The 25,829-nt window shown below is 32.1% G+C and overlaps 1 protein-coding gene and 1 pseudogene across 1 annotated transcript; one reads left to right on the plus strand and one right to left on the minus strand.

Moving 5' to 3' along the window:
* Positions 1–1,231: 1,231 nt before the first annotated feature.
* LOC114391412 (cytochrome b-c1 complex subunit 7-2-like) lies at positions 1,232–4,150 on the plus strand. The gene is made up of 4 exons (XM_028352416.1): positions 1,232–1,409; positions 1,511–1,668; positions 2,805–2,852; positions 3,875–4,150. The coding sequence occupies exons 1-4, from the start codon at positions 1,316–1,318 to the stop codon at positions 3,941–3,943; spliced, it is 369 nt and encodes a 122-aa protein (XP_028208217.1). The 5' UTR covers positions 1,232–1,315; the 3' UTR covers positions 3,944–4,150.
* Positions 4,151–4,410: 260 nt separating this feature from the next.
* Positions 4,411–16,216, minus strand: LOC114391677 (annotated as a pseudogene).
* Positions 16,217–25,829: the final 9,613 nt, after the last annotated feature.

Here is a 25,829-nt window from a genome sequence, read left to right on the forward strand (position 1 = left end):
TTATTTATTTTACGAAAAAACGTGGTGTTACAATTCTCCTTGTTGACTTTAGTGAGAGGTACCTCCGCCTAAGGTGGTGGTGGTTGTAGAGGTTAGCATGTCTGGCTTGGTTGCTTGTGTTATTCATATGGTTTTTGCACCTTGCAATCTCTAGTCAAATGACCATAATAGTCGCATGTAGCACATATGTGATGTAGACCTTCATATTTGACCTTGTACCAATGATCACGAAGCCAAACCCTTTCCACTATTGGTTTATTCAACTTAATATCAATGCAAACTCTAGCAAAGTGACCCCTTCTAACATCTGGGCTATTAGAGTCAACCTTCATTGGTCTTCCAATAGCAAAAGCTAGGGATAAGAGAATACTTTTATCATAAAAGAATAGATTCAAGCCAGGGAAATGAATTCATACAATTGTTTAGTCAATAATTGCTTTAGGGGATACAAGATCTGGTGACCAAGTTTGTATGGTTAAATAATGAAAATCATCGATGGGCCTTCCTCCATCACCTTCCTTATGTACTCATCTATATAAATCTTAACTATAAAATAATCATTGCCAAGATCCATCAAATCAAAGCCTGCTTTGAGATTCCACAACTTAGAAAGAATTTCCTTCATAATGATATAGCATATCCCCTTCCCAAGAAATTTTACCACCAATGCATCCTGCCACGATGCACATAGTCTCTCAAAGACAAAATCTACAACGAGGACGTGTTCTCATGTTCATAAACTATTTTGGTTGAATTACCTCTCAACAAATCAACCTTTTGTCTCATTGGAGGCTTTTCTTTGTTTTTCATCACCTTGTCTCGAAAAAATATATTAAACTATTCACTTTGAAGCCTAATGATTCTCATGCTCCAAGTCAACAAGTTACTCAAAACTAACATCAAAATCATAATAACATTTAAAACAACCATTAATACTATTATTATTTTTATATAAAATAATGATGTTAACTTTAAACTAATTAATGAATCATATTGATCCAACTTAAAATGATAAAGAATCAAATGAAACTTTTAATAGTTAAAGTACTAATAATGAATGTTACCAAAAAGAAATAAAAGTAAATAAAAAGGTATTTTAACATTAGTTTTTGAAAGAAATGAAAAATATTAATTATTAATAATTTGGCAATTTTTTTATTATAATTTTTTTTGGAAGTGGAGTAACAAACGACACGTCGTTCGCTGGTGGACGCAAAGAACGGAGTGCGGTGCAAAATAAGAAGCAGCACTTGTCCCTCTTCCTCAGCGATTGTTCGAGAAACTCTAACGAAAGAGCGAGAAAGCGAAGACAGCCATGGCGTCGTTTCTTCAATCGTTTCTGGATCCGAAGAAGAACTGGTTCGCCGCTCAGCACATGAAATCCCTCTCCAAACGCCTCCGCAAATATGGTTAGTTTCTCCTTTCTCTCTCTCTCTCTCTCTCTTCGTTCGAATTTCCAAAACCCTAGTTTTACTGATTCGTGAAAATCGTTATGGATTTTGTTAATTAGGGCTCCGATACGACGATTTGTACGATCCTTACTACGATCTGGATGTGAAGGAGGCGCTGAATCGGCTTCCGAAAGAGGTGGTGGACGCTCGCCACGCGCGTCTTAAACGCGCCATCGATCTTTCCATGAAGCACGAGTACCTCCCTGACAATCTGCAGGTTTTTATTTTTTTCCTTTTTTTCTTATTTTTTTTATGTCTATTTGATTGTTATTGTTGCTGGTATTGAGTTTTAGTTTACGAAGATGAGTGAAAGAAGGAAATACTTATGTGTTGGAATGCAAATATGTGACTGGGTCCAATTAATTAGGTTCTAAGAGATGATGGATGTGTGTGTGAATTTGTTGGTTACAACGAACTTGTTCTTGTTGCTTTTTACTGTGTTGTCAAGTTACAAGAAAGATGGATGAAAAAGAAAACCGTGTGTTAAAATGCTAAGATTCAGATGTGACTGGGTGCAATTAATGAGGGTTTAAGAGATATAACGGATGTTCATGAATATATTGCTTGCATCTTTGTCTTGGTTCTGGTTCATGCCCTTTGTCTTGGTTCTTTGTTCTCTGGTTCTGGTGTCGGGTTCTTTGTTCATGGGTATTGGTCTTGGTATTTTGTTCTTGCATCTTGTACTTGTTCCTGTCTCTGTTGTTGACTTTTTCGCTACAAGATGTTTGATAAAGAAAATCTTTCATGTTGACATTGTAAGATGTGACTGGGTACAAAGAATTAAGTTTTAAGGAATGATGGGCGTGTATGAATCAATTGATTTACAATGGTCTTGTTTTTAGTTTGGGTTCTTGGTTCTTTTTTTTTCTTGTTGCTTTTGTTGAGTTATAGTTACAAGCAAGATGAATGAAAAAGAAAATCTTTTTTGTTGAATTGCTATGATGTTATTGGGTCCAGTTTGTTAGGTTTAAGACATGATGGATGTGTATGAATCTATTACTTAATGCTTGCAATAGTCTGAATTTCAGAATATAGAAAAATCATACTTTTGTTTTAATATATCACTTGGGAATGGGAAATGCATTTGAGGGTTTGAAAAGTTTGGTCTTTGTAACACAACCATGATGTGAAACTAGTTCATAACATAGGACAATCCAATTTTTTGCAACCATGGTATCTCTGAATACATTCTAACTTGATATTTATGGTGTTTGTTTCTTAGAATGTATCCAAGAGGATTTGATGTCCATGTTTGGGGTATGTGCATGTATGAAGGGCATCACATCTTTGACTCTTTTGGGTATTATGCTAATTTTTTAATTCTCATATTTTCTGTTTTTGTCTTTATGACAGTCAATGCAAACACCATTCAGGGGCTACCTTCAGGATATGCTGACTCTTGTAAGTGCCAGTGACTAGTGATATATATATATATATATATATATATATATATATATATATAACTAAATGTGTGTGTTGGTGTGGGGGTGTTTCATTATAATGTTTGATGGGGGCTGATTTCTGTGTCTTTCCTCTGTAAAATCCCTGAAGACAAAACCTGACAATGTGAATAGTATTCTTACATACATTGCATGGATTGCTTGTGCTCTTGTTATGGACAGAACTCTATCATTTCAAGAAATGTATTAGCATATTTGATGATTCACTTGTATTCTATTTTTTAAGTAGGATAAATTTAAAACTTCCTGTGTTTTATATCATATCTGTAGGTCTTTTTGTGAGTGCCTATTTGCAGGAATAGATAGGGATTATGGATATTTTTTCATATTTGGGAATTTTTCTTTTGCTAAGAATAGTTTATCTCTCCATGCTTTGCAAACATTTTATTTGGTTTGTTTGGTTAAGGGTCCAAAAGTAAATTTTACTTTCAGAATTATATTTGGGTAAAAGTAATGCAAAAACTACTTTTACAACAAACTGTTTTCAGCACAATGGTAAAACATAGAAAAGAAGAAATGATAAGATTTTTTTTATAATTTTTTTGGAGGTGGGACACGGGGGGATATAAAGTTACATACGGCTCTTGATTTGTGATAGAGTTCGTTACTATTATGAAGCATGGATTTGTGAGCTGTATGCTTACTGGGTATGTACTGGTCATTTGGTGATTGCTATGTTGTGACTTATAAGCTACTTGTAGTGTATAACGTAAGAGTAATGCACAAAACAAGCTAGATTTTATTAAACGTATTATAAAATCAATCTATTACTAATCCAACTTACATGTTATGTTTTGATTGGATAATTATTACTATCAGAATACATTAGAATTTTCCTTTTAGTAAACACTTGTGATAATTTTATGTACATGTGAAGAAAGTGTTGATCCTTAAATTTAAACAATCACCAACCAAATAACTGTTAAGATTGTCACTAAATGCTTTGCTACCCATGATTTGCAGGTGAAGAGAGAGAGAGCAGAACGTGAAGCATTGGGAGGTTTGCCCCTATATCAACGATCCATTCCTTGAGTGCATCAAGTATTTCATGAAGGTATTTTGATTGAAGTGGGAGGTTTAAATTGTATTGATCTTGTGGTAGAATGTTTTCTTATAAGAAAAAAATATGGACAGCTTTGTTGGTATAAACTTATATGGAATGCATTTTTTAATGGTATAAACTTGCCTCGGGCATTTTCTAATAAATGGCAACAACAGACTTTTTTTGCCTTGAAATTTATAGCTTCCATGTTCTTTTACTTCTGTTCTTATCTTTGCTTCTATTGAAATCATTGCTGGTTTGTTGTATGTTTTCTTGAAGCTCATCTCTCTGTCTTGTCTACATCGGCTTTTGTTTCCAAGAGCAACAATATTTGCTTCAATTCAATATTTTGGTGAACTAATTGTTGCAAAAAACAAACACTACCATGGACAAATATTAGTGATATTAAAAAATAATGGTTTTTGGTAGAGAAACTCCTTGGAGTACGCCTATTGGGCTAGTGAGGGACCTGCAATTTTGCATGAGATCATAAATTTAAATTCCATCACTGAAAAAGGAAACTACTGAGTTGCACAGATTTCACATAACTATTGACTTGAATTGTTTTGATGAAAGGTTTACTCCAAATCGTGTACTCTATGAAAGAAATGTTTGTCAACTAAGTTTTATGGAAATAAACTGAATAATTTGGATTGCTTTTCATAAATACTAGTAATCAAAGAAAATAAGAAAAATAAAGTATTTCTGTTTCATAATTTTAAATTTTGTGTATAAATTAATTTGTAGAAATTTTTTCATTTTATTTTTTTTGGCTGAAATGCTTTCCATCCCTTTAAAATTGAGTAGTTTTTCGTTCTCGCAAAATTAAAATCTGTTATTGTTTTGGCTTGAAGTAAGGTTGGATAACCAAACTTACTTGTGTGTTGACTGTCCAATGCTGCACCCAAGAACCATCGTCACTGTTTGCCCCCAACTGCAAATGATCATCGATAACCATCACCATTAACCCGCTCACAACCACTGTGCTGCCATAGATCTGTGACCACTCATATCACTTCTCTCTCCCCTTTGCAAACTTTGCCCCATAAAAGAAACCCATTGAAGGAGCAACTTTCTTCAACTAGCAGCAATAACACTACCCATTATCCAAGCTTCAGGAAAAATGGAGTTTGTTATGTGGAGAACCCTTCTGACACTGTCACGGAAAAAGTGGAGCTTGTGCTGCTCAGTGGTGTCTGTGTGGGGGAGAGGAGATTCAAACGAGAGAAATGAAGGAGAACGAAATGGGCAAATGAAGAAATGACACTGTAAGCATCATGTTGTTAGGGTGCAAATGAAGAAATGACACTGTTAGCATCATGTTGTTAGGGTAGTCATCTAGGTAAGGTAGTCAATTGAGTTTTACTTTGAGCCAAAAAATAGTAGATTTTAATTTTGCGAGGTCGAATAAATTACTCATTTTTATCGGGACGAAAACCTTTTCATATTTATAGGGATAAAAAACATTTTATTCTAATTTTTAAGTTGATTTTTATTTATGTCTATGTCAATAATGTTCATGTCTAGTTTAGTTTATAATTTTTTTGACAGAATGATTCATAATTTTATTATTCAAAGAGATATCTAAAACCAAATGGAAGTACACTTAAAATACCCGAATAATTCACGAATCCTAATTTGCTTGTTCCATTCAAAATCTCTACACGATTGAAAAATTCTTTGACCCTTAAGAGACATAGGAGCTCCGATGATGATCTTAATGCAGTATTATCAGAGGTGGAGCTTGTGGGAAGAACCAATTTGGAGAAGGAAAGAGAACGTTGGGAGAATGGAAGGCAATTGTTTGCATGCGTGTTTAGATTGGAACCGATATAGAAGTTACCAATTGTAGCTGCATTTTTATTTCAGATTTGGCATAATTTTACAGAGATTCACACCTCAACGTGGTTTTCAATTTCTTGTTAGAGGAAGTTGGCAAGGAATTCGATGTAGCAAAAAGTGAAGTAGTTTTTTTTTGAGTTGGATGAAAAAAAAGATGATTTCCTGGTCTTGGAGAATCCAAATTTTGAGTACTGGTATATCGACGAGTTTTATGGTGGCTGTTAATGACCTAACACAACCATCCTCCGAATTGATAAGTCATGTAGCCTACCATAATATATGATATACTTTAATAAAAATCAGATTAAAACATTCATAATTTATGATATTCTCAATAAATAAAATATTTAAATAAATAACAGCACATCAACACATTTAAATAAATATAACAGACATAATTTAGTAATTTCCATAATAACAAATTTAACTCCAAAAAACACTTCTGCAGTGATATCAGCAGCTGTCCTTGTATACAGTTGATGGTTTCCAATCAATTTTATTTATTTTATTATGAATTTGTTTTTGAAAGATTAAGATTTGGGCCAATAATTTTTGGTTGCTTTTTTCCATCCTATTTATTTGAGTACAACTTATTAGCACCAGTTGATCCATTTTTCCCTCTTCTTTTCAGTTTTCAGTCCGTGGATGTCCCAAATTCAAAATTATTATTATTAGGATAAATTACTCATTTGGTTCAGTCCCTATAGTTTCATGATTCTTATATTTTTAGTTCTTATAGTTTGAAAGTGATTTTTTTAGTCCTTATAGTTTAAATTTTAATTTTTTTTAGTCCATGTAATTTGAAAGTGATTTTTTTAGTCTTTGTATTTTAATTTTTTTTTAGTCCCTATAGTTTAAAAGTGGTTTTTTTAGTCTCAATACTTTATATTTTAATTCCTTTTTAGTCTTTACCATCAAAATATGAGTAATATTATCAATTACAATTAACTACAAAAATATTAACAAATAATTTGTGACTAATTTATCGGAAGATAATTTATAATAAAAAATTGATAATTTATAACTAATTTGTAGTTAATTATTTTATAATTTTTTTTATAGTATAGACTAAAAGATAATTAAAATACAAATTATAGAAACTAAAAAAAATCACTTTCAAAGTATAGAGACTAAAAGAGAATTAGAGTACAAATGATACAAACTAAAAAAAATACTTTTAAACTATAGAGATTAGAAGAAAATTAAAATGTAAATTATAAGAACTAAAAAAATCACTTTCAAACTATAAGAACTGAAAAAATAAGAATCGAGAAACTATAGGAACCAAATAAATAATTTAATCTTCTTATTATTATTTATATTATTATTATTAAATAAAATGGGACAAAATTAAGCACATGACCTTTAAAATCTTTCAATGTAGTTCGGTCCCTCTTATCCCTGGAGTCATATCTAGAACATTATGTCATTATACATAAACTCGTGACCACGTGCAAATGTTGGTAGCTGCCTAGTTGGACCATAAACTAATGGAAAGAAGTTACTCCATTTATTTTGCCAATCCTTCTCACTAATTGGTTGGATCTATGAACATCCCATTTTCTCTAATGACCCAAACATTTATCTTGTTTCTGAAATATGAGATTTTAATAGGGTGATAATGAAATTACTTGGCAATAATATTTTAATACTTTGTAGATATTTTACTTTGTTTAATAACTATATATATATATATATATATATATATATATATATATATATATATATATATATAATATTTTAATGTTCTTTCAATAATGATAGTAAGTATCCAATAATTTTATAACTTTTAAAACATTGTATAGTTAATCTATTCAATAGGAGCTTTTGACTTAACGATTGAATTAGGATGGATAGTAATTCAGCAAAATAATAATAATAATAAAAAGGATGGATAGTAACTTTGTTTCACTTGTCTGGTTGAATGAAAATCTGCCCTCTACCCAGTGGCCGAACTTGATAAAAAAAATTGGAGTGTCAAAATAATTAAACTTATCATATATATATAAATTAAATGTAATATATAATTATTTTAGAATGCATAATCTTTTTTCTATTACATTGTACTTTAAATGTAAAAGTATTATACTTATTTTTTTCAATATTTTTTATTTATTTTTAATCACTTATATAAGTTTTTAGCATTGGTGTTCACAAAATTATTAAAAATTAATATATATTAATTTGATAATTAAATCATGAAAGGTGATATTAAAATGAGGTTTTTATACAACAAATCTCAAAAATACCTTTGATGGAGTACTTGATTTTGAGAAACAAGATCAATACAATAGGTTATTATTTTGATATGAGTATTATATTCGGTGTATAATAACACCCACTACGTTATGTTTATCTATTTGATTTTCTGGTAGAATTAATTATACTAAATGAAGAAATAAAGAACTAATTATAAGTAGGGATATCATATTATGTTAAATATGTTTAGGGTGAAAAGGAAACCAACTTGAGTTTGGAAAACCAAAATATATATGGGAAGAGTATATATAGTATCCAATTTGACTAGCATAGTGTGAGTTGTATCTCGAATTGAGAGATGCAAGTATCATAATATCTGTATTCATTCATGGGTATTCATTACCAAATAAATGATCTGTTTGGTGTTCGTTCTTTTTGGATATGACTCTTTAATTCACTAGTTATTATTGTTGAGATGCATTTTAATAGTAGGAATTAGGTCTAGACATTCAAAATCACACCATACATGGTATCCTTCTTATTTCTTTGATTTTTTTTGTTTTTACAATACAAATTCTGATTTCTTTCACTAAAGACATGTAATCTTCACATACAAAATCTGAAAATAGTATAATTTTATTTTCAAATTTTATAACAAATAAAAAATTTGTTTGATAAGTTGTCTTCTAAAAGAATCACCTTTTTTTTTTAATTTGAAGTATCCATAGATAATTAATGGATACCCACATGAATAAAAACATGCAATTTGTGAATAATTTTTAAATGGATACCCAACAGGTAACAAGCGGGTAGCCAAAAGTCACTACCCATGCCTGACCCAACCCGTTGCCATCTCTATTTTGTGTTTGTAACTAGAGATAGATATGCAACAAATTTATGGCTTGGAGACAAAAGTTTATGGTAAAAGTTTCAAATGAGAGATCGGAATCTAAACAAATGCACAATATTTGGATTTTGTAGTAATGAGATTTCATAAATTTTACATAATAAGAAGGACATATGATGAATATTATTATGATTGTGATATCATATAAAATTTTAGATATTTAAGAAAAAAAGAAATGCATGAATATTATCCATATGATAATATTAATTACGTTAACTACGTTATGTTAGGGATTTTTCGTGTGGTCAAGCGAAACGACAAGTTTCAAAATAGTAATAGGACTTTCATCCAAGTCATCTCTCAAAGGACTAGTATTTATCGACGCAATTCTAATTAAACAACTAAGGTTTTATAAAAGTATTTTCTCAAAGGATTGTTTGGAACAATTTCAAGACCAATGAACACTAAAATAAATAAATACAACAACTACAATAATAATAATAAATTGAAATGAAGTAGTAGAATCGATCACATTGTTGTTGTGAGACTTGAGAGGTATGAACAACCGGGGTTGAACTTGATTTCTCTTATTTCAATGTAATAACCACAATTAATCTAATCATTCTTGCAATTTTATTCCCAATTCACAAATATATTCTAACCCTAATATCTTAGGTGAAAGAGTCTAAATTCTTTAGATTAATTCCCAATGTCTTGGTAAATTAATCTAAATATTTAGCATTATCGATTAAGAATTAATGAAGCCTAATTGGTATTGACATATGTCTAGCAAAAATCTCGATTAGGTACTCTTCTTAGTTTTAGGAACCAAACGAGTGTTTGTCAACTAAACTAACGATTTCTATGATCAAGCAATAAGTAATCAATCCAGAACAAACATTAAGAATAGAATATGAATAATAAATGCATAAACAATCATATTAAAAGGAAGAATACATGAAATTAGGTCAGTCATTCCAACCCTGACAGATAAGGAGATTAGCTGCTCATAACTTGATTACAATCCTCAAGAGAATTCATACAAAGTGTAATAAATAACAAGCTAAAAGCCTAAGAATGATGTACTCTCTCTCATGGAACAACTGCTCCAATTCATACTCTGATGCTTCTTCCTTTGTGCACCAAGTTTTTATAAACTACAGTTGGCTTGGGCCTGACATGACTCCCTCGCTTAAGCATGGGTAACGCCTTGCTTAAGCGAGACTCCTTCTTTCAAATTTGGTTGCCCACAGTCTTTGCTCCTTTAAGCACCTAGATTGGCTCACTTAAGTGAGGCCTTCATTTGTATTTTGGCTTGTTTATCCTTACTTAAGCTTCTTGGTGTGGGCTTAAGCGAGGGTCTTTAGTGATCTCAACTTAGCTCTCTGTTTGAGCTCACTTAAACGCTCAGAATGTCATGCTTAAGCAAGTATGGCTGCTTAATATGTTTAAATTCCCTTGCTTAATCACCCATATTGGCTCACTTATGTGAGGCATGTCAATAGATTCTTCCTTGAATTTGTTTTGGCTGGCTTAAGCGCACAACAAGCCACGCTTAAGCAAGCAAAGGTCCACTTGTGATTTCTAACTAGTTACCTGCAAAACTCCACAAAACATCAAGAAATCCTAACTAATTAACATCCTAAGGTATCTAAGTGTAATTCCTTATTTAATCCTAACTTTGTGTTGAAACAAGGCTCAATGTATCAAGAATGCTATATAATCTCCTCAAATAAAGTGTAAATTTTAAGCATATTTGGCGATTATCAACTAACAAATGTGATATACTTCCTCTGTTCTTTCTTATTTGTCTTTTAAGGTTATTATGCAGAAATGAAAAAATGCATTAAGATTTCTTGATTTTAATAAAATAGTTGTGGGGTTTCTTATTTTGTTCATGTGTAAATTAATTAAAGATTAAGATACAAGCAAGGGTATATTTTATAAAAGAATAACTAATGTGATCTTGAACGTTGCAAATGATAAATAAATAGAACAAAAGTTCTTAAAAAATCTAACAGTTAATAAGAAACGGAGAAAGTATTACCTCCTTCCCATATCTTTTGATATTTAAGGTTATTGCACAAATATTAAGAAATATTGAATGGAAGTAAAAATTGTTACATTTAGACTAAAATGTTCATAGTTAATACCTTAATATTTGATACACTACTACAGAAAAGGTATTCAAAGATGGTTATTTAATACTTTCCACGACGGTTATTAATTGTCTTTGAATTCACCATCGTGGAAAGTGTTAACTTTCCACGACAGTTTTTAAATCGTCTTAGAATCTTGTTTTCTACATCGATTTTCTAAGAAATTGTCTTAGAATGTGTTATTTTTTATTTTAAAAATGTTAAAAAATTGATGATTTAAAAATGATTTTCTAAAAAACCGTCTTAGATTGTCTACTTTCTAAGACAGGTTTTTTTTGAAACTGCCTTAGAATGTATATTTTTTAAGATGATTTTCTGAAGGATTGTTTTAGAATATACACTTTCTTATACGATTTTTTGAATAACCGTCTTAGAATGTATTATTTTTTGGTTAAAAAATGTTTAGCACACCTTTTATCATAATAATCAGTAGATTCTTAGGCAAGTTCAAATTGAAAAATATGCACATATATAAAATATATTACTACGTATTTATGGTCTCAATTAGTCACTATGTGTGTAACTATATTTTTCAATTTTAAATAAAAGCATAAATAAAATTCAGAAAAATTTCATGTACAAAAGGTTGAACATCTCATTAGGATTTGCAATAAAGAGAGGACCAAGGATAGTGTTACATACAAAAAGGAATTATAAAAAGTAGAAATTGCTCCAATTTTCAATATTACTTGCTCCTACGTAGATGCTTTGTGTTTCTTGAGATTACATCAAACTAATTATCATGCGTTTCCTGCTACTAAAAGTTGTATTGATCCGTATAACCATGAAATATTTTTTCCTTATAGTTGATTCAACCGTCTCTGACTTCCCTAATCGAACCCTTTTGTTGGTTGTACATGACAATAACTCCCAGACTCCTAGTAGGGTTAATGCTAGTTCTTTTTATTGGGATGGTTGCCAAGTGAACCATGAACACAACAATGCAAATTGGAAGTGGTGCCAAAACCATCAAGTAAAGAACAAAAGCACAATAAGAAACTCATGCCAAGTGGTTGAATTAAAACAAAAATTGTAGATACGAATTTATTCCTAACATAAAACCATGTGAGGTGCATGGTTTCCTATCTTTATTGATTTAGGGAATCTAAGAAAGTGTTTGGAGGAACCTAAACCTGATAATGACAAATGAGGAGGATGCCGAAAACTCTCACGAGATTTGCCAACTTTGAGAAAATGGCATTTAGCATGAATGACACTATTCCATATCAACAAAGATACATTTTACTTCTAAGGCAAAAAGATGTAGAGGAAAAATCCTGAAGAATCCACTTTTCTCAAAAGAAGAAAGAAATTAGATAAGATTTGCGTGATAAGGTTGTGAAAATCAAATACCACCATGGAATCATGTATGGTAATTGTCCTAGGACTTTAGTGAGCATAGTATGTTCCCTCAAAGGAGATAAAAACAAATAAGAGGTATATGAATGATGGTGAGGACATCGAGATGAAATTTATAAGGGATTCTAAAACATAAAATATAACAAACCAAATTAGAGTTCATAGTACAAAAATACACAAACCTGGGCAATCTCAGCTACTATATCAGGAAGCTCCATTGGAGTAACATCATTTAAGGCAGGAAGTGAGTTTGCAACCAAAACTACCTTGAAGAACACATACATTTTTATTGTAGTAACGGTATAAACTTAAAGGGACCAGCCAAAGTAACTATATAGCAGCCAAACTAACAAAGATCAATCAAAATTTTACTTAAAATATGAAATCATGAACTTCATAAAGAAGAAACCATTTTGAGTAAGTAGGCATATTTCAAATTTAAGATTGAGCTACCAATACATCATAATATTATCTATGAACGGGGAATTCAACTATTGGCAGAACATTTTTAGTAAACCAAAAACATTTATTATTAGTAGTAATAATTGAAATTCAAATCAAATTCTAAATTTTTTGAAAGAAAAAAAGCTTATGCTAAATAAAGTCAATGAATTTTAAAAATATGTTAAACATAACAAATACAACAAAAAATATTGCTACAAAACTGAATTGAAAGGACCCTCAAAAGCTTTATGTTTCAATGTATATACAACAACCTGCATTTCAAAAGAGATTTAAAACCCTAGTCCTAGTTCTTGGTCGACTCATTTTGTGCTTCATTTGAATACTTATTTAATGGAAGTTCACACAAATTTCATTGCTTCATTTGAGCAATTGTTTTCTATTATCCTATGGTATTCATGAACTAGCAAGAGAGACTACAAAAGAGACATCCTTAAATCTTTTTGATTCTAGAAATTTAGTTTAGGGATTGAAATTGAGGGAAAGTGTCTTCATCATTATGTTCTAGTGAGGAAAAACACAATTGGTGGAGTGATTCAAGCTCGTGGGAGTTTGTTGTGTACTTATAACAACATTAGGAGATATAGTTTTCAAATCTCAAGCTTGGCTTAGATCGCAGATGTAAATCACAAGTTGTCACCAAAACACCATGAATTTGGTTTGCACTCTCATTTATACCTATTTTCTTTAACTTGAAACGTTTGATTAGCAATGTCTTGTGTTGGAGATTTGGATTTAACTTGACATGAAATTTTCATACAATAGATTACTTTCATAGAATATTGTGTTAAGAACCAACATCCCTCACCTCTTGGTTCCCATTTTTCAATCCAATGCAATTTCTCTAACTTATCATCAAGCACACATAGGCCTTTCTCTTCACATGCTTTCAAAGGAGAAAAAGTTATGTACTACAAATGAGGGACAAAGTAGGAGATCAAAGTACCCAAAGTTGTGATAGCAAATTTGGCATGATCTGTGGAGTATATATCCCAGGTAAAAGCAAGTCAATTGCATCCAAAAGTAGAGTCATGGTTCTCAGAAACATAAGTTGCTTATCATACTTTCTTTTTTGTTATTATAAGTCTCAAAACCATGAAATATGCTTAAAGAGCACTTGAACCATAATGAATCTTCAAAACTAATTCAACTTGTTAAAGAGCAAGAACACAAAAATAAATTATATGATGATTTCATTAGCAAATCATAGTTGGCCCTGAAAATATATAACTTATTAATCTAATCAAGGTAAACATAACACGAACTCAAGGGGCACATAAATTGATGTAACTAGAAGAATTTATACAAGAACATTATACACAATTTCCCACCTTGATCACCACATTGTAGCAACCTCTAGTTTCACCACAAAATAGACTTGAATACTTTTACATGTTTGTGGAAAATAAACTAGCACAATTTCACTGATATGATTGAGCAGAAAATCTACTACCGTTTAATAAATGGTTCATGAGAAGTAATAAAATGATATTTTTTTCCTTTTTCTCTTTCTTTGAACAAAAAGAATGAGAAGTCTACTGAATTGTGCATATATACAACTTATAATTAAACAAGAGATTTGAATAAATGGTTCATGAGCAGAAAATCCATTAAAATCATAGGGAAAAAAGGCACAAAAAAAACTAACAATGAGTAATAGAATGATATTTTTTCCCTTTTTCTCTTTCTTTGAACATAAAGAATGAGAAGTCTATTGAATTGTGCATATATACAACTTATAATTAAACAAGAGATTTGAATAAAAGGTTCATGAGCAGAAAATCCATTAAAATCATAGGGAAAAAAGGCACAAAAAAAAAACTAACAACGAGTAATAGAATGATATTTTTTTCCCTTTTTCTCTTTCTTTGAACAAAAAGAATGAGAAGTCTACTGAATTGTGCATATATACAACTTATAATTAAACAAGAGATTTGAATAAAAATAGTATAAAGGAGCTAAAAAAAAAGGGGAAAAAACATGTTTGATTCAAGAAGTCATGGTAGCCAACTAACTGGAGATTAGCATCCCATTAAGTATACAAGCATAATTTATCTAACCATGGACTGTCCTTATTCTTCATAGCTATATTTCAACAAAGACATAGAACTAGCAATTTCCCACTTGTTTAATTTGAACCCCAAAAATGATTATAATTCTATGACCATACTCTAAATCCATTTTAGATGAAGTGAAACACTTTGTTTTATGACTAACAAGATCCAGGATATTCAAAGATGTCACTTTCAAAAAAAAAAAATCAACAAGTATTACAAAGAATATTAGAAGAATCTCCAAAACCAAAATATAAATGGACAATCTCTACTAATACTAAATTTTTGCTTCAATACCTAAGGTGCCTAGGCACACCATCAAGCACAAAGTTCATTTTACAACAAAAGGACTCGTAACTTGATTACTGATGATTACTTATTCAATATTAATCACATGCTAATGTTTTGAAGAGCCCATACTCCTACAAAACAAGCAAAACAATCCGTAACAAAATCATATATTATGAGAAACCGGTTGCATTGGAATGTAACTATGTATTTACTTTGATAGGCATGCCAAAATAATATAGATATGTAAATGATACCTCTACTTCTAAGTTTTAACATGAAAGTAGAAATCAATTTCACATGTATTGAACCATAGATCAAACATGCACGCTAAAACAATTCAATAGTTCTATATTAATTTTCAATCTTAAACAAGTAATTGAAAAAATCAACTTCCTTCGCTTCAAAAAAATTACTATTACTGTAAAAATTCCACTATTCTAACCTAAAATCCACCAAATCGTGCATGCATTAGATTCTCTCCCACGCGTGCGAATAATATACACAAAATTAGTTAAATTGTAAACAGATCTACATCACAAAATAAAAATCCAAAAAATCGAAAGAAAAAAAGAAAAAGCAAATTTGAGCAGCTTTGTAGGTAGAGAGCGGGCTCTCGACGGCCTCCTTGCGGTTGGCATCGATCTTGAACTCAGTGAAGTACCTGTGGTAGGCTCCCTTCATCTTGAGGTAGAAGACCTTCGAGTCACCAGAGGTGAGGGAGGGGACTAGGTGCGTGTCGAGGAGTTTGAGGATTTTGTCGTAGATGTTGGAGAGCTCGACCTTGATCTTGGAGCGGTAGTTGCGGATGACGACAAGGTGGTCCTCCTTCTACTCAGTCGAGGAAATGATGTGCCAAGAGGTGTGGTGTGCGCCGATCATGTTCTTGTAGGCGACGGAGAGGAGGTTGCGCTCGTCCACGGTTAGCTCCTCGCTCTCGGTAGAGGCAAAGACCTTCTCCATGAACTCCACCATCTCCTCATAATGCTTGACTTGTTCCACTAGCTTCGCCATGTACACAAACTCTTCGCATGGAGTGGGAGCACTAGCCATTTCTGCAAGATCTAGATGAGAGAGAAAGAAAGTGTGAGAGAGAGAGATAGAAAGAGGGATTCGCTTGTATCAAGCAACAAATAGTGGGTTAAATAATTTCAAAGTTGAATTGGTAATCAGCATACCACGACGATTATCTAATTAATCGTCGTTGAACGTGACTTTATAAGAGGGTCTTTATAAAACCGTCATCGTCGAAGTTGTCCATATTACAAAATTGTCACCGCAAAGATATTCTAAGACGGTTTTTCAGAACCATCATCATTTCACCATCATAAAATGCAATTTTTTAGCAGTGATACTTGTATAGTAGTAGGTATTAAAAAAAGATATATTCGAGAAAAATGCATTGATTAGATTTTAAAATCCTAAAACATTAATTGTTTTGGAAAAAAATAAAAAGCTAAAACATCAAAAGATATGAGAAGGAGGTAGTAATTAATTTGATAGAACTTGTTTATGGAGAGTTAGATTGTGGTCACTTTTAAAACTTTATGTACTAAACAAACGTCAACTTTTCTGAAAAGCCAAATTAATTTTATGTCTTTGGGGTAGGGGTGTGGGGGCACTAAAGTGGATGCTTCCTAAATTCACAAACCAATAATGAACCAACTTAGATCCTCTTATTACTCATATCATTAAGATACTAAAACACACAAACACATGTCTTTTTAGGGTTTTTCTTTTTTTTTTAAAATAATATTTAAAGTCTTGGATCCTTTTGTCGTTTTTAGGTTATTAGTATATGGACTTAAATTTTTCATTTATTATTGAGTAAGGAAAACTAATTTAAGAAAAAAAGTTTAGATATTTAAAAAAAAAAGCATTAATACAAGGATAACATGTGTCTTTTCTAAGGTAAAAATTAGATGTGTTTGTTACATTTCATTTCATAAGTTCAAGCTTATGATTGAAAATGAAATTATATATGTCAAATTAAAAGGCTCAAGTGTCATAATGGAACTAAGTATACATGAGGGAAATTAAAAAAAAAATGTGAACAAATTAGATTCTAACATGAATTGAGTCTTCCTTAAACTCCTCATCAAAATGGAGTGAAAGAAAGAAAGAATATCAAAATGATGAAATGTCGGATGTTTACTTTTTGAGAAAGGTCTTCCTAAGACTTTTTGCATTGAGGCTATAAACACCTTAATATATTTGATGAATTTATTGCCTACCAATTTGAAAGGAAAAAAAACCCTTTGAAGCATGTGTGAACAAAACAAACTTCAGAGGAACATTTGAAGGTATTTGATAAATTAAGATGACAATTTATAAGAGAAAATTCTAAATTAAGATGACAGAGAAAGTTATGAGCTGATAAAAAATAGAGAAAGTTATGACAGTGACATTAATTTTTCAATCCAAACCTTGGAAGTTATTTATTCTATATCTAGTATAGCTACATTAGATTCTATATCTAGTATAGCTACATTAGAAAGCCTATAAGATATGCTAAAGCGGCTGAAATTGGAAGTTAGAGAGAGCTATTCTTTAGGAGGAGTTAAAAATGATATAGAAAAATAAAACGTGTCAACTTGTTGCTAGAGTAAGTAATAAAAAGGAAATGTGTTAAGTGGGCGTACAAAACTAAACTCAATCCTAATGGTCTTGGAAACAAACTTAAGGTCAAATTGGTGGTAAAGGGTTATTCTCATGGTGTTGATTTTTGAGATATTTTTGCATGATATAAGAATATTAGTTTGTTTAAACTTAAAAAAAAATTAAATAGTGTTTTAGAAAAATATTTTTTAAAAAACATATTAGATTTGGTTCTTAAAAAATATGAAAAGTGTTTTTTCTTAAAATAAAAAATAACTTAGATAAACACATCAAAGTAGTAGAAAATTGTTTATTTTTTTTTTTTTAAAAAACAATAAGTATAAACAAATAGACCTTACAATTCTTGATTGTAGAATTTCAAGCCAAAAGATAAGGTGCATGCACATTGGAAATTGAATTTTTATCACTAAGGTTTAAGTGACTTAAATGCAAAGTGGAAGATTGTATTTTACTAGATGAACCTTAGTTGAATCGATGCATTGAAAGTTATTTTTGTTTCAACTTCCAAGAGAGCTTATTTATTATAGTTGGTGGCAATATTCACTATAAATAGAGAAGAGAATTAGTGAAGAAACACAACACATGAAGAGAAAGTGTGTGTGAGAAGACAGATTGTGAAACAAAGTCACTTTGTTGAGAGAAAAGTGTCTTTGTGTGAGAATGTTATCATTTCTTGTAACCATTGAGTGAGGTACTCGGGTTTATAATTTTGGGTGGGTTACAATCTTGTAATCATTTTTGTGATAGTGAAATACTTTTTGAGTCGGTTCCGTGGACATAGGCAAAAGGTGTCGAACCACATTAAATTCTTGTGTTTGTTATTATTTTTCCTACGATATAATCTTTGTGTGTTCTCAAGATCCTTTGTGGATGTAGGTAATTTTATTTGTGGGAGCGTTGATTTCCCAATAGTGGTATCAGAGCGTTAATTTCCTAACAGTGGTGTCAGAGCTATGGCCGGGAGCACACAAAGGTTCGAGATATCGCTGTTTGACGGAAAAATAAATTTTATGATTTGGCAGAGTACTATTCAAGACCTTTTGGTGCAGCAAGGTCTTGATCAAGCGTTAGAAGATGAAAGATTGAATTCTTTAAATGAAACCGAGTGGACTAAGATCCAAAAGAGGGTTATGAGCACGACTCGGTTAGCCCTTGCTCCCGATATAAAACACAACTTGTTGAAGGAGACAACACCGAAGGCCTTGTGGGAGAAGCTCGAGAATATCTATGCATCAAAATCGCTAACCAATTGCCTTTGCTTGAAGATGGAGTTGTATCGACTCAAAATGGAGATGAGAGGAGATCTCCATGACCACATCAACAAGTTCAATCAGCTAGTAAGTCAACTGTTGAATGCAAATGATAAATTCTCTGATGAAGAATAGACATTGTTGTTGTTGGCCTCACTACCAAGGTCCTTCAAAGCTTTGGCTCAAATGTTGCTTGTGGGAAGATCAACTTTGAATTTGGATGAGGTGATTGCCGCTCTTTGAGAAAATGAGAGAATTATGAGAGATAAAAATGTTGATGATGAACACAATGCAATAACTATGGTGGAGTTTGAGCGAGGGATGAATTATTCAAGGAGACATGATGGTCCAAGAGGAAGATCAAAATCGCAATCGCGTCCACAACGAGATACGAGTAACATTCAATGTTACTATTGAGGTGCAAACAAATGAAGGAGGACTTCAAGAAATTAAGAGATATGAACAAAAATGGCGCCAACTCCCAAGCTAATGTAGTAAAAAGTGTTGAAGATAAAGATGATGTGTTTTTCGCAAAAAATGATGAGGTTGCTAAAACAAAATGGGTGATGGATTCTGCTGCTTCAAAGCACATTTGCAGAGATCGAGAGATGTTTGATACTTTGAAAACTGATGGAGAATTCGACCATTTCAAGTTAGGGAATGGTGGAAAAATGAAGGTTGAAGGCATAGGGAGCACAAGGATGAAGCTCCATGATGGTATTATTCGAACTTTCTTAAATGTGAGGTTTGTATCTTCTGTTGTTGTCAATGTGATTTCTATGGGGGAGATGACATCACAAGGGTACAAATATGCTAGTTTAAAGTGGGGATGCAAAGTGTACAAGGGGAGACACTTGGTGTTGCGAGGACAGAAAAATAAAGGTAACCTTTGCTATTTGGATGGTTAGGTCTTGAAGAGGAACCATGATATAGCAAAGTGAAGAAGAAAGTGAAGTTTTCTAATATTGTGGAAGTGTTGGGAGATACTTCCGTTGGAAGTGGAGTTAGTTCACTCTCAAATTAATTGAAAGATATTTCTCTTTTGGCTTGAGGGGGGGAATTATAGAGTTTCAAGCCAAAAGATAAGGTGTATGCACACTGGGAATTGAATTTTTATCACTAAGGTTTAGATGGCTTAAATGCAGAGTGGAAGATTGTATTTTACTAGATGAACCTTAGTTGAATTGATGCATTGAAAGTTGTTTTTGTTTCAACTTCCAATAGAGTTTGTTTATTATAGTTGGTGACAATCTTCACTATAAATAGATAAGAGAATTAGTGGAGAAACACAACACATGAAGAGAAAGTGTGTGTGAGAAGAGAGATTGTGAAACAAAGTCACTTTGTTGAGAGAAAAATGTCTTTGTGTGAGAGTGTTATCATTTCTTGTAACCATTGAGTAGGGTACTCGGGTTTATAGAGTGATACACTATTTGGGGTGGGTTACAATCTTGTAATCATTTTTGTGATAGTGAAATACTTTTTGAGTCAGTTTCGTGAACGTAGGCAAGAGGTGTCGAACCACATTACATTCTTGTGTTTGTTATTATTTTTCCTACGGTGTAATCTTTGTGTGTGTTTTCAAAATCCTTTGTGGGTGTGAGCAATTTTATTTGTGGGAGCATTGATTTCACAACAGTAGTATCAGAATGTTGATTTCCCAACATTGATTTCCGTCGAAACAAAACTTGTTGGCTGAAAATTTTACTATTTTGATGTAAAATCAACATTCTTAAGTTGATGAATTTGAAGGTTTTTAAGTTTTAGGAAATGAAGATAAAGTTTGCAACCTATGATTAATTGTGCAAAATTAAAATTATAAGTTGATTTTAGATTATGATGAAACTAAAGAAATTTTATCTTCTTACTTAAAAAAAATATTATAGAAGAATTTATGCAAACAAGATTTCAATTAAAGTATGATATATATTTAAAGTATTTTTTACTATTCCAACGTCGAGAGTGATCCAAAGCTACCAATCCACGTTGGACAAATAAATATGCTCAACGGCCTCTAATCCTATGCCCACATGTATAGTGTGTTGGGAATTGTTTTGATAGTGTGTGTACATCATTAAAATTAAAATCACATTAGATTGATATAGAAAGCTAGAAACACAAATGTTATTGTGAGTAGCTCATGTAAAACTTCACCTCTTGGATTTAGTTCTAGTCATTTAAATAAATACCAGCATTAGAATTCTTCAAGATGATCCCACCTGACTATCGAAAACTTGACAAAAGATTACAACAGAAATGCTAGACATTTTTCTAACCCTTTTCTTTTATATTATACTAGTCTGCAGCCCGTGCACATGCACGGGTTGTTTGATAGGCGAGTTTGCAAACGTTGATTAACAACAAAATAGAGTTAAAGTCAAATACACAAAAATGAAAACCTATAGCCACAGAAGTAGGAATAATGGCACCAGAAATGACATTGTTTCCATAAAATAGAGATCGAGAAACAAGCTCACGAATAGCATCAATATCTATTGGAGGAGCAGCAAACAAAAACTACAAAACAAATCCCCCATAGCAGTACCCACATCTTCGTCTGAAGTAAAGAGATAAGCTACTTTTTTCTCTTAAAAATAAAAAAAGAACAAATAAGATAAACCCAATTGCAAATGATGTAAGCATTGTCACAACTATAGAGAACTTTCTGCTAGTGAGCTTCCTCCTCCAAGTTCATTTGCCACTCTAACACTGCAAATTTAGAAATATAAAACCAAACCGAACAACGCAGCAAACCTAAACTGTGAAACAAACCCAACTCAGCCAAAAGCAAAGTAGCAAAGTTAGCAAAGAACCCAAAAGAAAGCTGGAAAATAGCACAAAAAAGGCAGTAAAACAGATACAGGCGCGGCAAAAACAGCCATGCAAATTCATAACATAAAAAAAAGTCATACCTTAAAATGCAGAAGCAATAGAACTGGAAAAGGAAGTAAAAGGAAGCAAATGAAAACGATACAAAGCACCACCCGAAAACCACAATCACAAAATGATACAAAACAGCAAGCCAAAACCATAAAACCACATGGCTCAACAAAAGAGTGACAAACTCACCATACCAAGCAAGTGGCACAAAACAAAGCAACAGGTGACACAAAACCAAGCCAAAGCTGGAGGGCTATAAAATGACAAAAGGCCAAGAAAATGGACACGTGTCAAATTCTTAGGTAGGGGCACAACAATAATTTTCCTGGTGCTCTCACTCACTGAGGGTGGATATGATCCTGCATTTGTAACAAAGAAAAAGAGCAGGCATCATTTAATGAGCATCACAGTTCACAAATTCCACATTAAGCCTACCCTGCCCTTCTTTGATTCTAACATGTGTCAAAAGGATAACAATGGGCCTAGCATCTTCAAAGTCATTCAAGTAATTTAAGAACTGCAAGCAGTAATTTTCCCAAAGAGTGCAAGATAGCACTTGGCCACTATCAGAAACAAACAACAATAAATGTATCAGTATATCAGCTTATAATGTTCACAAAATACAAATAACAATTACACAGATTTAAAAAAGTCAAATTGTAGAGCATAACCTCAAGTCCTTGATTTGGAAAACTACCCTGGTATTTTTTGAGGAGACATGCCGGAACACCACTTCATCAACCACACCAATAATATCTTAAGGAAGCAAAAAGCAAAGACATGTCATTCTTAAAGCCATACATTTGCCGATCAAAATAAATGCCCAAATTGCAGGTGAACCTACCAACCAACAGGCCAGTTTGAAAATCACTAGCAATGACATTAGAAAAATCAGCAAATTTAAATTTCCTAAAAGGAAGGGAATTCAAATCAGATTGCCTAACAACAGTAACTCTAGTAAAAGCTAATTTATATCGATGATCACAGACTCTGAATTCACCATCATTCTTCAGCACTTTAAAATTATGCATGACATAAGTAGAATTTTCCTTCAAATCAGCCTTCCAAGACTTTAGCTGATCTTGTTTACAAACAACATGGATTTCATCTCCCTATAACATACAAACCATATGAATAGCTGATTGAATGGTCAATAATATAGCAATGCAAAGAGCCGGCAAAACCATACATCAGAATAAACAATAACCATTTCAGCCTGTTAGGACTTGCTGGGGATCCCAATGAACCAAAGATTAGTGATCCTTACAGCAAGTTTCAGAGTTTCTTTTGATCCATCAATCGACTTAATCTTATCAGGAGCACGTGCCATAACTCTACATAAAATTGGTTGCTCCTAAATCTATGATGTAGTCAATGGAAAAACCTGAGCAATAGTGGTTATAAAAACAGATGATAAGATAAGGTCTCAACATACAGGTGAACCAATAAAAGTGCCCCTGAGACACTTCCTAAACCCAAAAGCAACAAAAAATTTAAAGCCCGGTCATCTCAACAAACACTAACAGACGAAAAGCAAACATGCACAGACATCCAGGCGTGCTACTGCAAAAATAATATCTTACTCTTGTTATAGCCAAATGCAACACTTGACAAAACGCAAACTGAAAGACAAACGAAACCCAGCAAAGTCAGCAAAGAAACAAAAAACAAACATGAAAAACCAGCCGAATGAAGAAACACACGGGGAAAGCCAAACTGGAAAAAGCAACCGATGAATCAACCTTAAGTCTGGCAACAACCAGTAAGGAGTCAAAAGCAAGCATGCATAAACATACAACAAATTTGCTGAAAAACTATTACCTTCACTTCCCGCAACCAAACCGAACAACAGGGGAAAGCCAAACTGGAAAACAAGACTAACTCAGTCAGAAACAAACCACGAAAGTTACCAACAAACCAAAAAGAAAGATAAAAAATTACACAAAAAAGGCAAAAAAACAGATGCGATCGCCGCAAAAATAGCCATACAGAACATACAAAAAAACTCACAGATTAAAATGCAGGATCAACCAAAAGGCAACAAACTTTGTAAACCCAAAAGCGACAAAAAACTTCATAATAAAGAAGAAGATAAAAGTCACACATGAATATCAGCTAGGACAAATTAAAGCTCTGCTGTGCCAACAAACAGGAACAGAGGAAAAGCAAGCATGCGTAAATATCCAACACCATCACTGGAAAAGGATTATTTTACTCTTGACACAACCAAATGGAACACCTGACAAAAAGCAAACTGAAAGACAAACTGAACTCAACAAAGTCACCAAAGAAGCAAAAACAAATTGGGAAAACAACTAAAAAGAGGCACACTCAACAATAACAGAACATGAATCAACCTTAAGTCTCCGAACAACAAATATAAGAAGTGAAACGCAAGCATGCATAAACAAACAACAACGTTGCTGCAAAAGTATTACCTTCACTTCACCCAACCAAACCGAACAACACAGCAAACCCAAACTGTGAAACAAACCCAACTCAGCCAAAAACAAAGTAGGAAAGTTAGCAAAAAACCCAAAAGAAAGATGGAAAATAACACAAAAAAGGCAATAAAACAGATACAGGCGCCGCAAAAACAACCATGCAAATGCAAAACATAAAAAAAAAAGTCATACCTTAAAATGCAGAAGCAATAGAACTGGAAAAGGAAGTAAAAGGAAGCAAACGAAAAATGATACAAAGCACCACCCGAAAACCACAATCATAGAATGATACAAACCAACAACCCAAAACCATAATAACCGAAAAGCTTTAATCATAAAACCACGTGGCTCAACAAGAGTGACAAACTCACCACACCAAGCAGGTGACACAAAACCAAGCCAAAAACCAAACCAAAGCTGGAGGGTTATAAAATGACCAAAAAGTCAAGAAAATAGACACGTGTCAAATTCTTAAGTAGAGACACAACAGTAATTTTCCTGGTGCTCTCTTTTAATATATAGTATATAGATTATTCGTGGTCGATTAAAATTTATTAAAGTTATTATTTTTTTTAGATCTCATATCTTTTTAATGATTATCTCATGAATTAAATATTAGACCTACCAAAATTAATTTCTAATATTAATTTCAATTAATCATAAAGAAAATATTAAAAAGATAAAATTAAAGAGAATATTACTAATATTTCTCGTGACAACAATGTTAGCACTATAATATTATATGATTCTCATGCCTTTGGGCTCATAAAGAAGTAAAGATGAACTCATAACGTTAATTAATTTATTTTATAATATCATTGATTAAAAATTAATGATTAATATTATAATAAAGAAAAATATATTAAATTTCAATGTTTTATAATTTATTATACATGCATATATTTCAATGGAGTTATCTGAAGATTAATTATAGTCTAATAGATTGAAGTTTAACGCTTTATTTGGAGAACATGTGAAATTCTATCCACTAGCTACGTGTACTAGACATTTCCATGTGAATTCATGAGAAGGTTGTTCCTACTCTAATAAAACCATCCGAGTCACATATGTCAATTAATTAAGCAATTAATAGATATATTCCTAAATTTCATTTCAGCATTTCTGGTAGTTATAGTTGTACATCCGCTAGAGGTATATAGCCAGATCATGAACAGGAAAGGGATGCCCCATAAATTAGTGCCTATGCGTTTCATAGGCACATGAAACGTTAAATCTTAGGCCTAATACGGACGGTGGAGTACAAATGAAAGCAATTCAATGAATAACTAGCAACTTAAAATATTTAAAAAACTAGCGTGAGAGATGTGACTTTTAGAGTGTGTTAGGATGAGTGAATTTAAAATTCTGAGAAATTTTAAATTTTAAGAATTTCAAATACTTTAATTGAAATTCTTTTATTTTCAAAATTTTTTGTTTTGATAAAAAAAATTAAAATTGTGAGGGTGAAAGAAA

This window comes from Glycine soja, chromosome 17, assembly GCF_004193775.1.
Source record: "Glycine soja cultivar W05 chromosome 17, ASM419377v2, whole genome shotgun sequence".
NCBI classification, from domain to species: Eukaryota; Viridiplantae; Streptophyta; class Magnoliopsida; order Fabales; family Fabaceae; genus Glycine; species Glycine soja.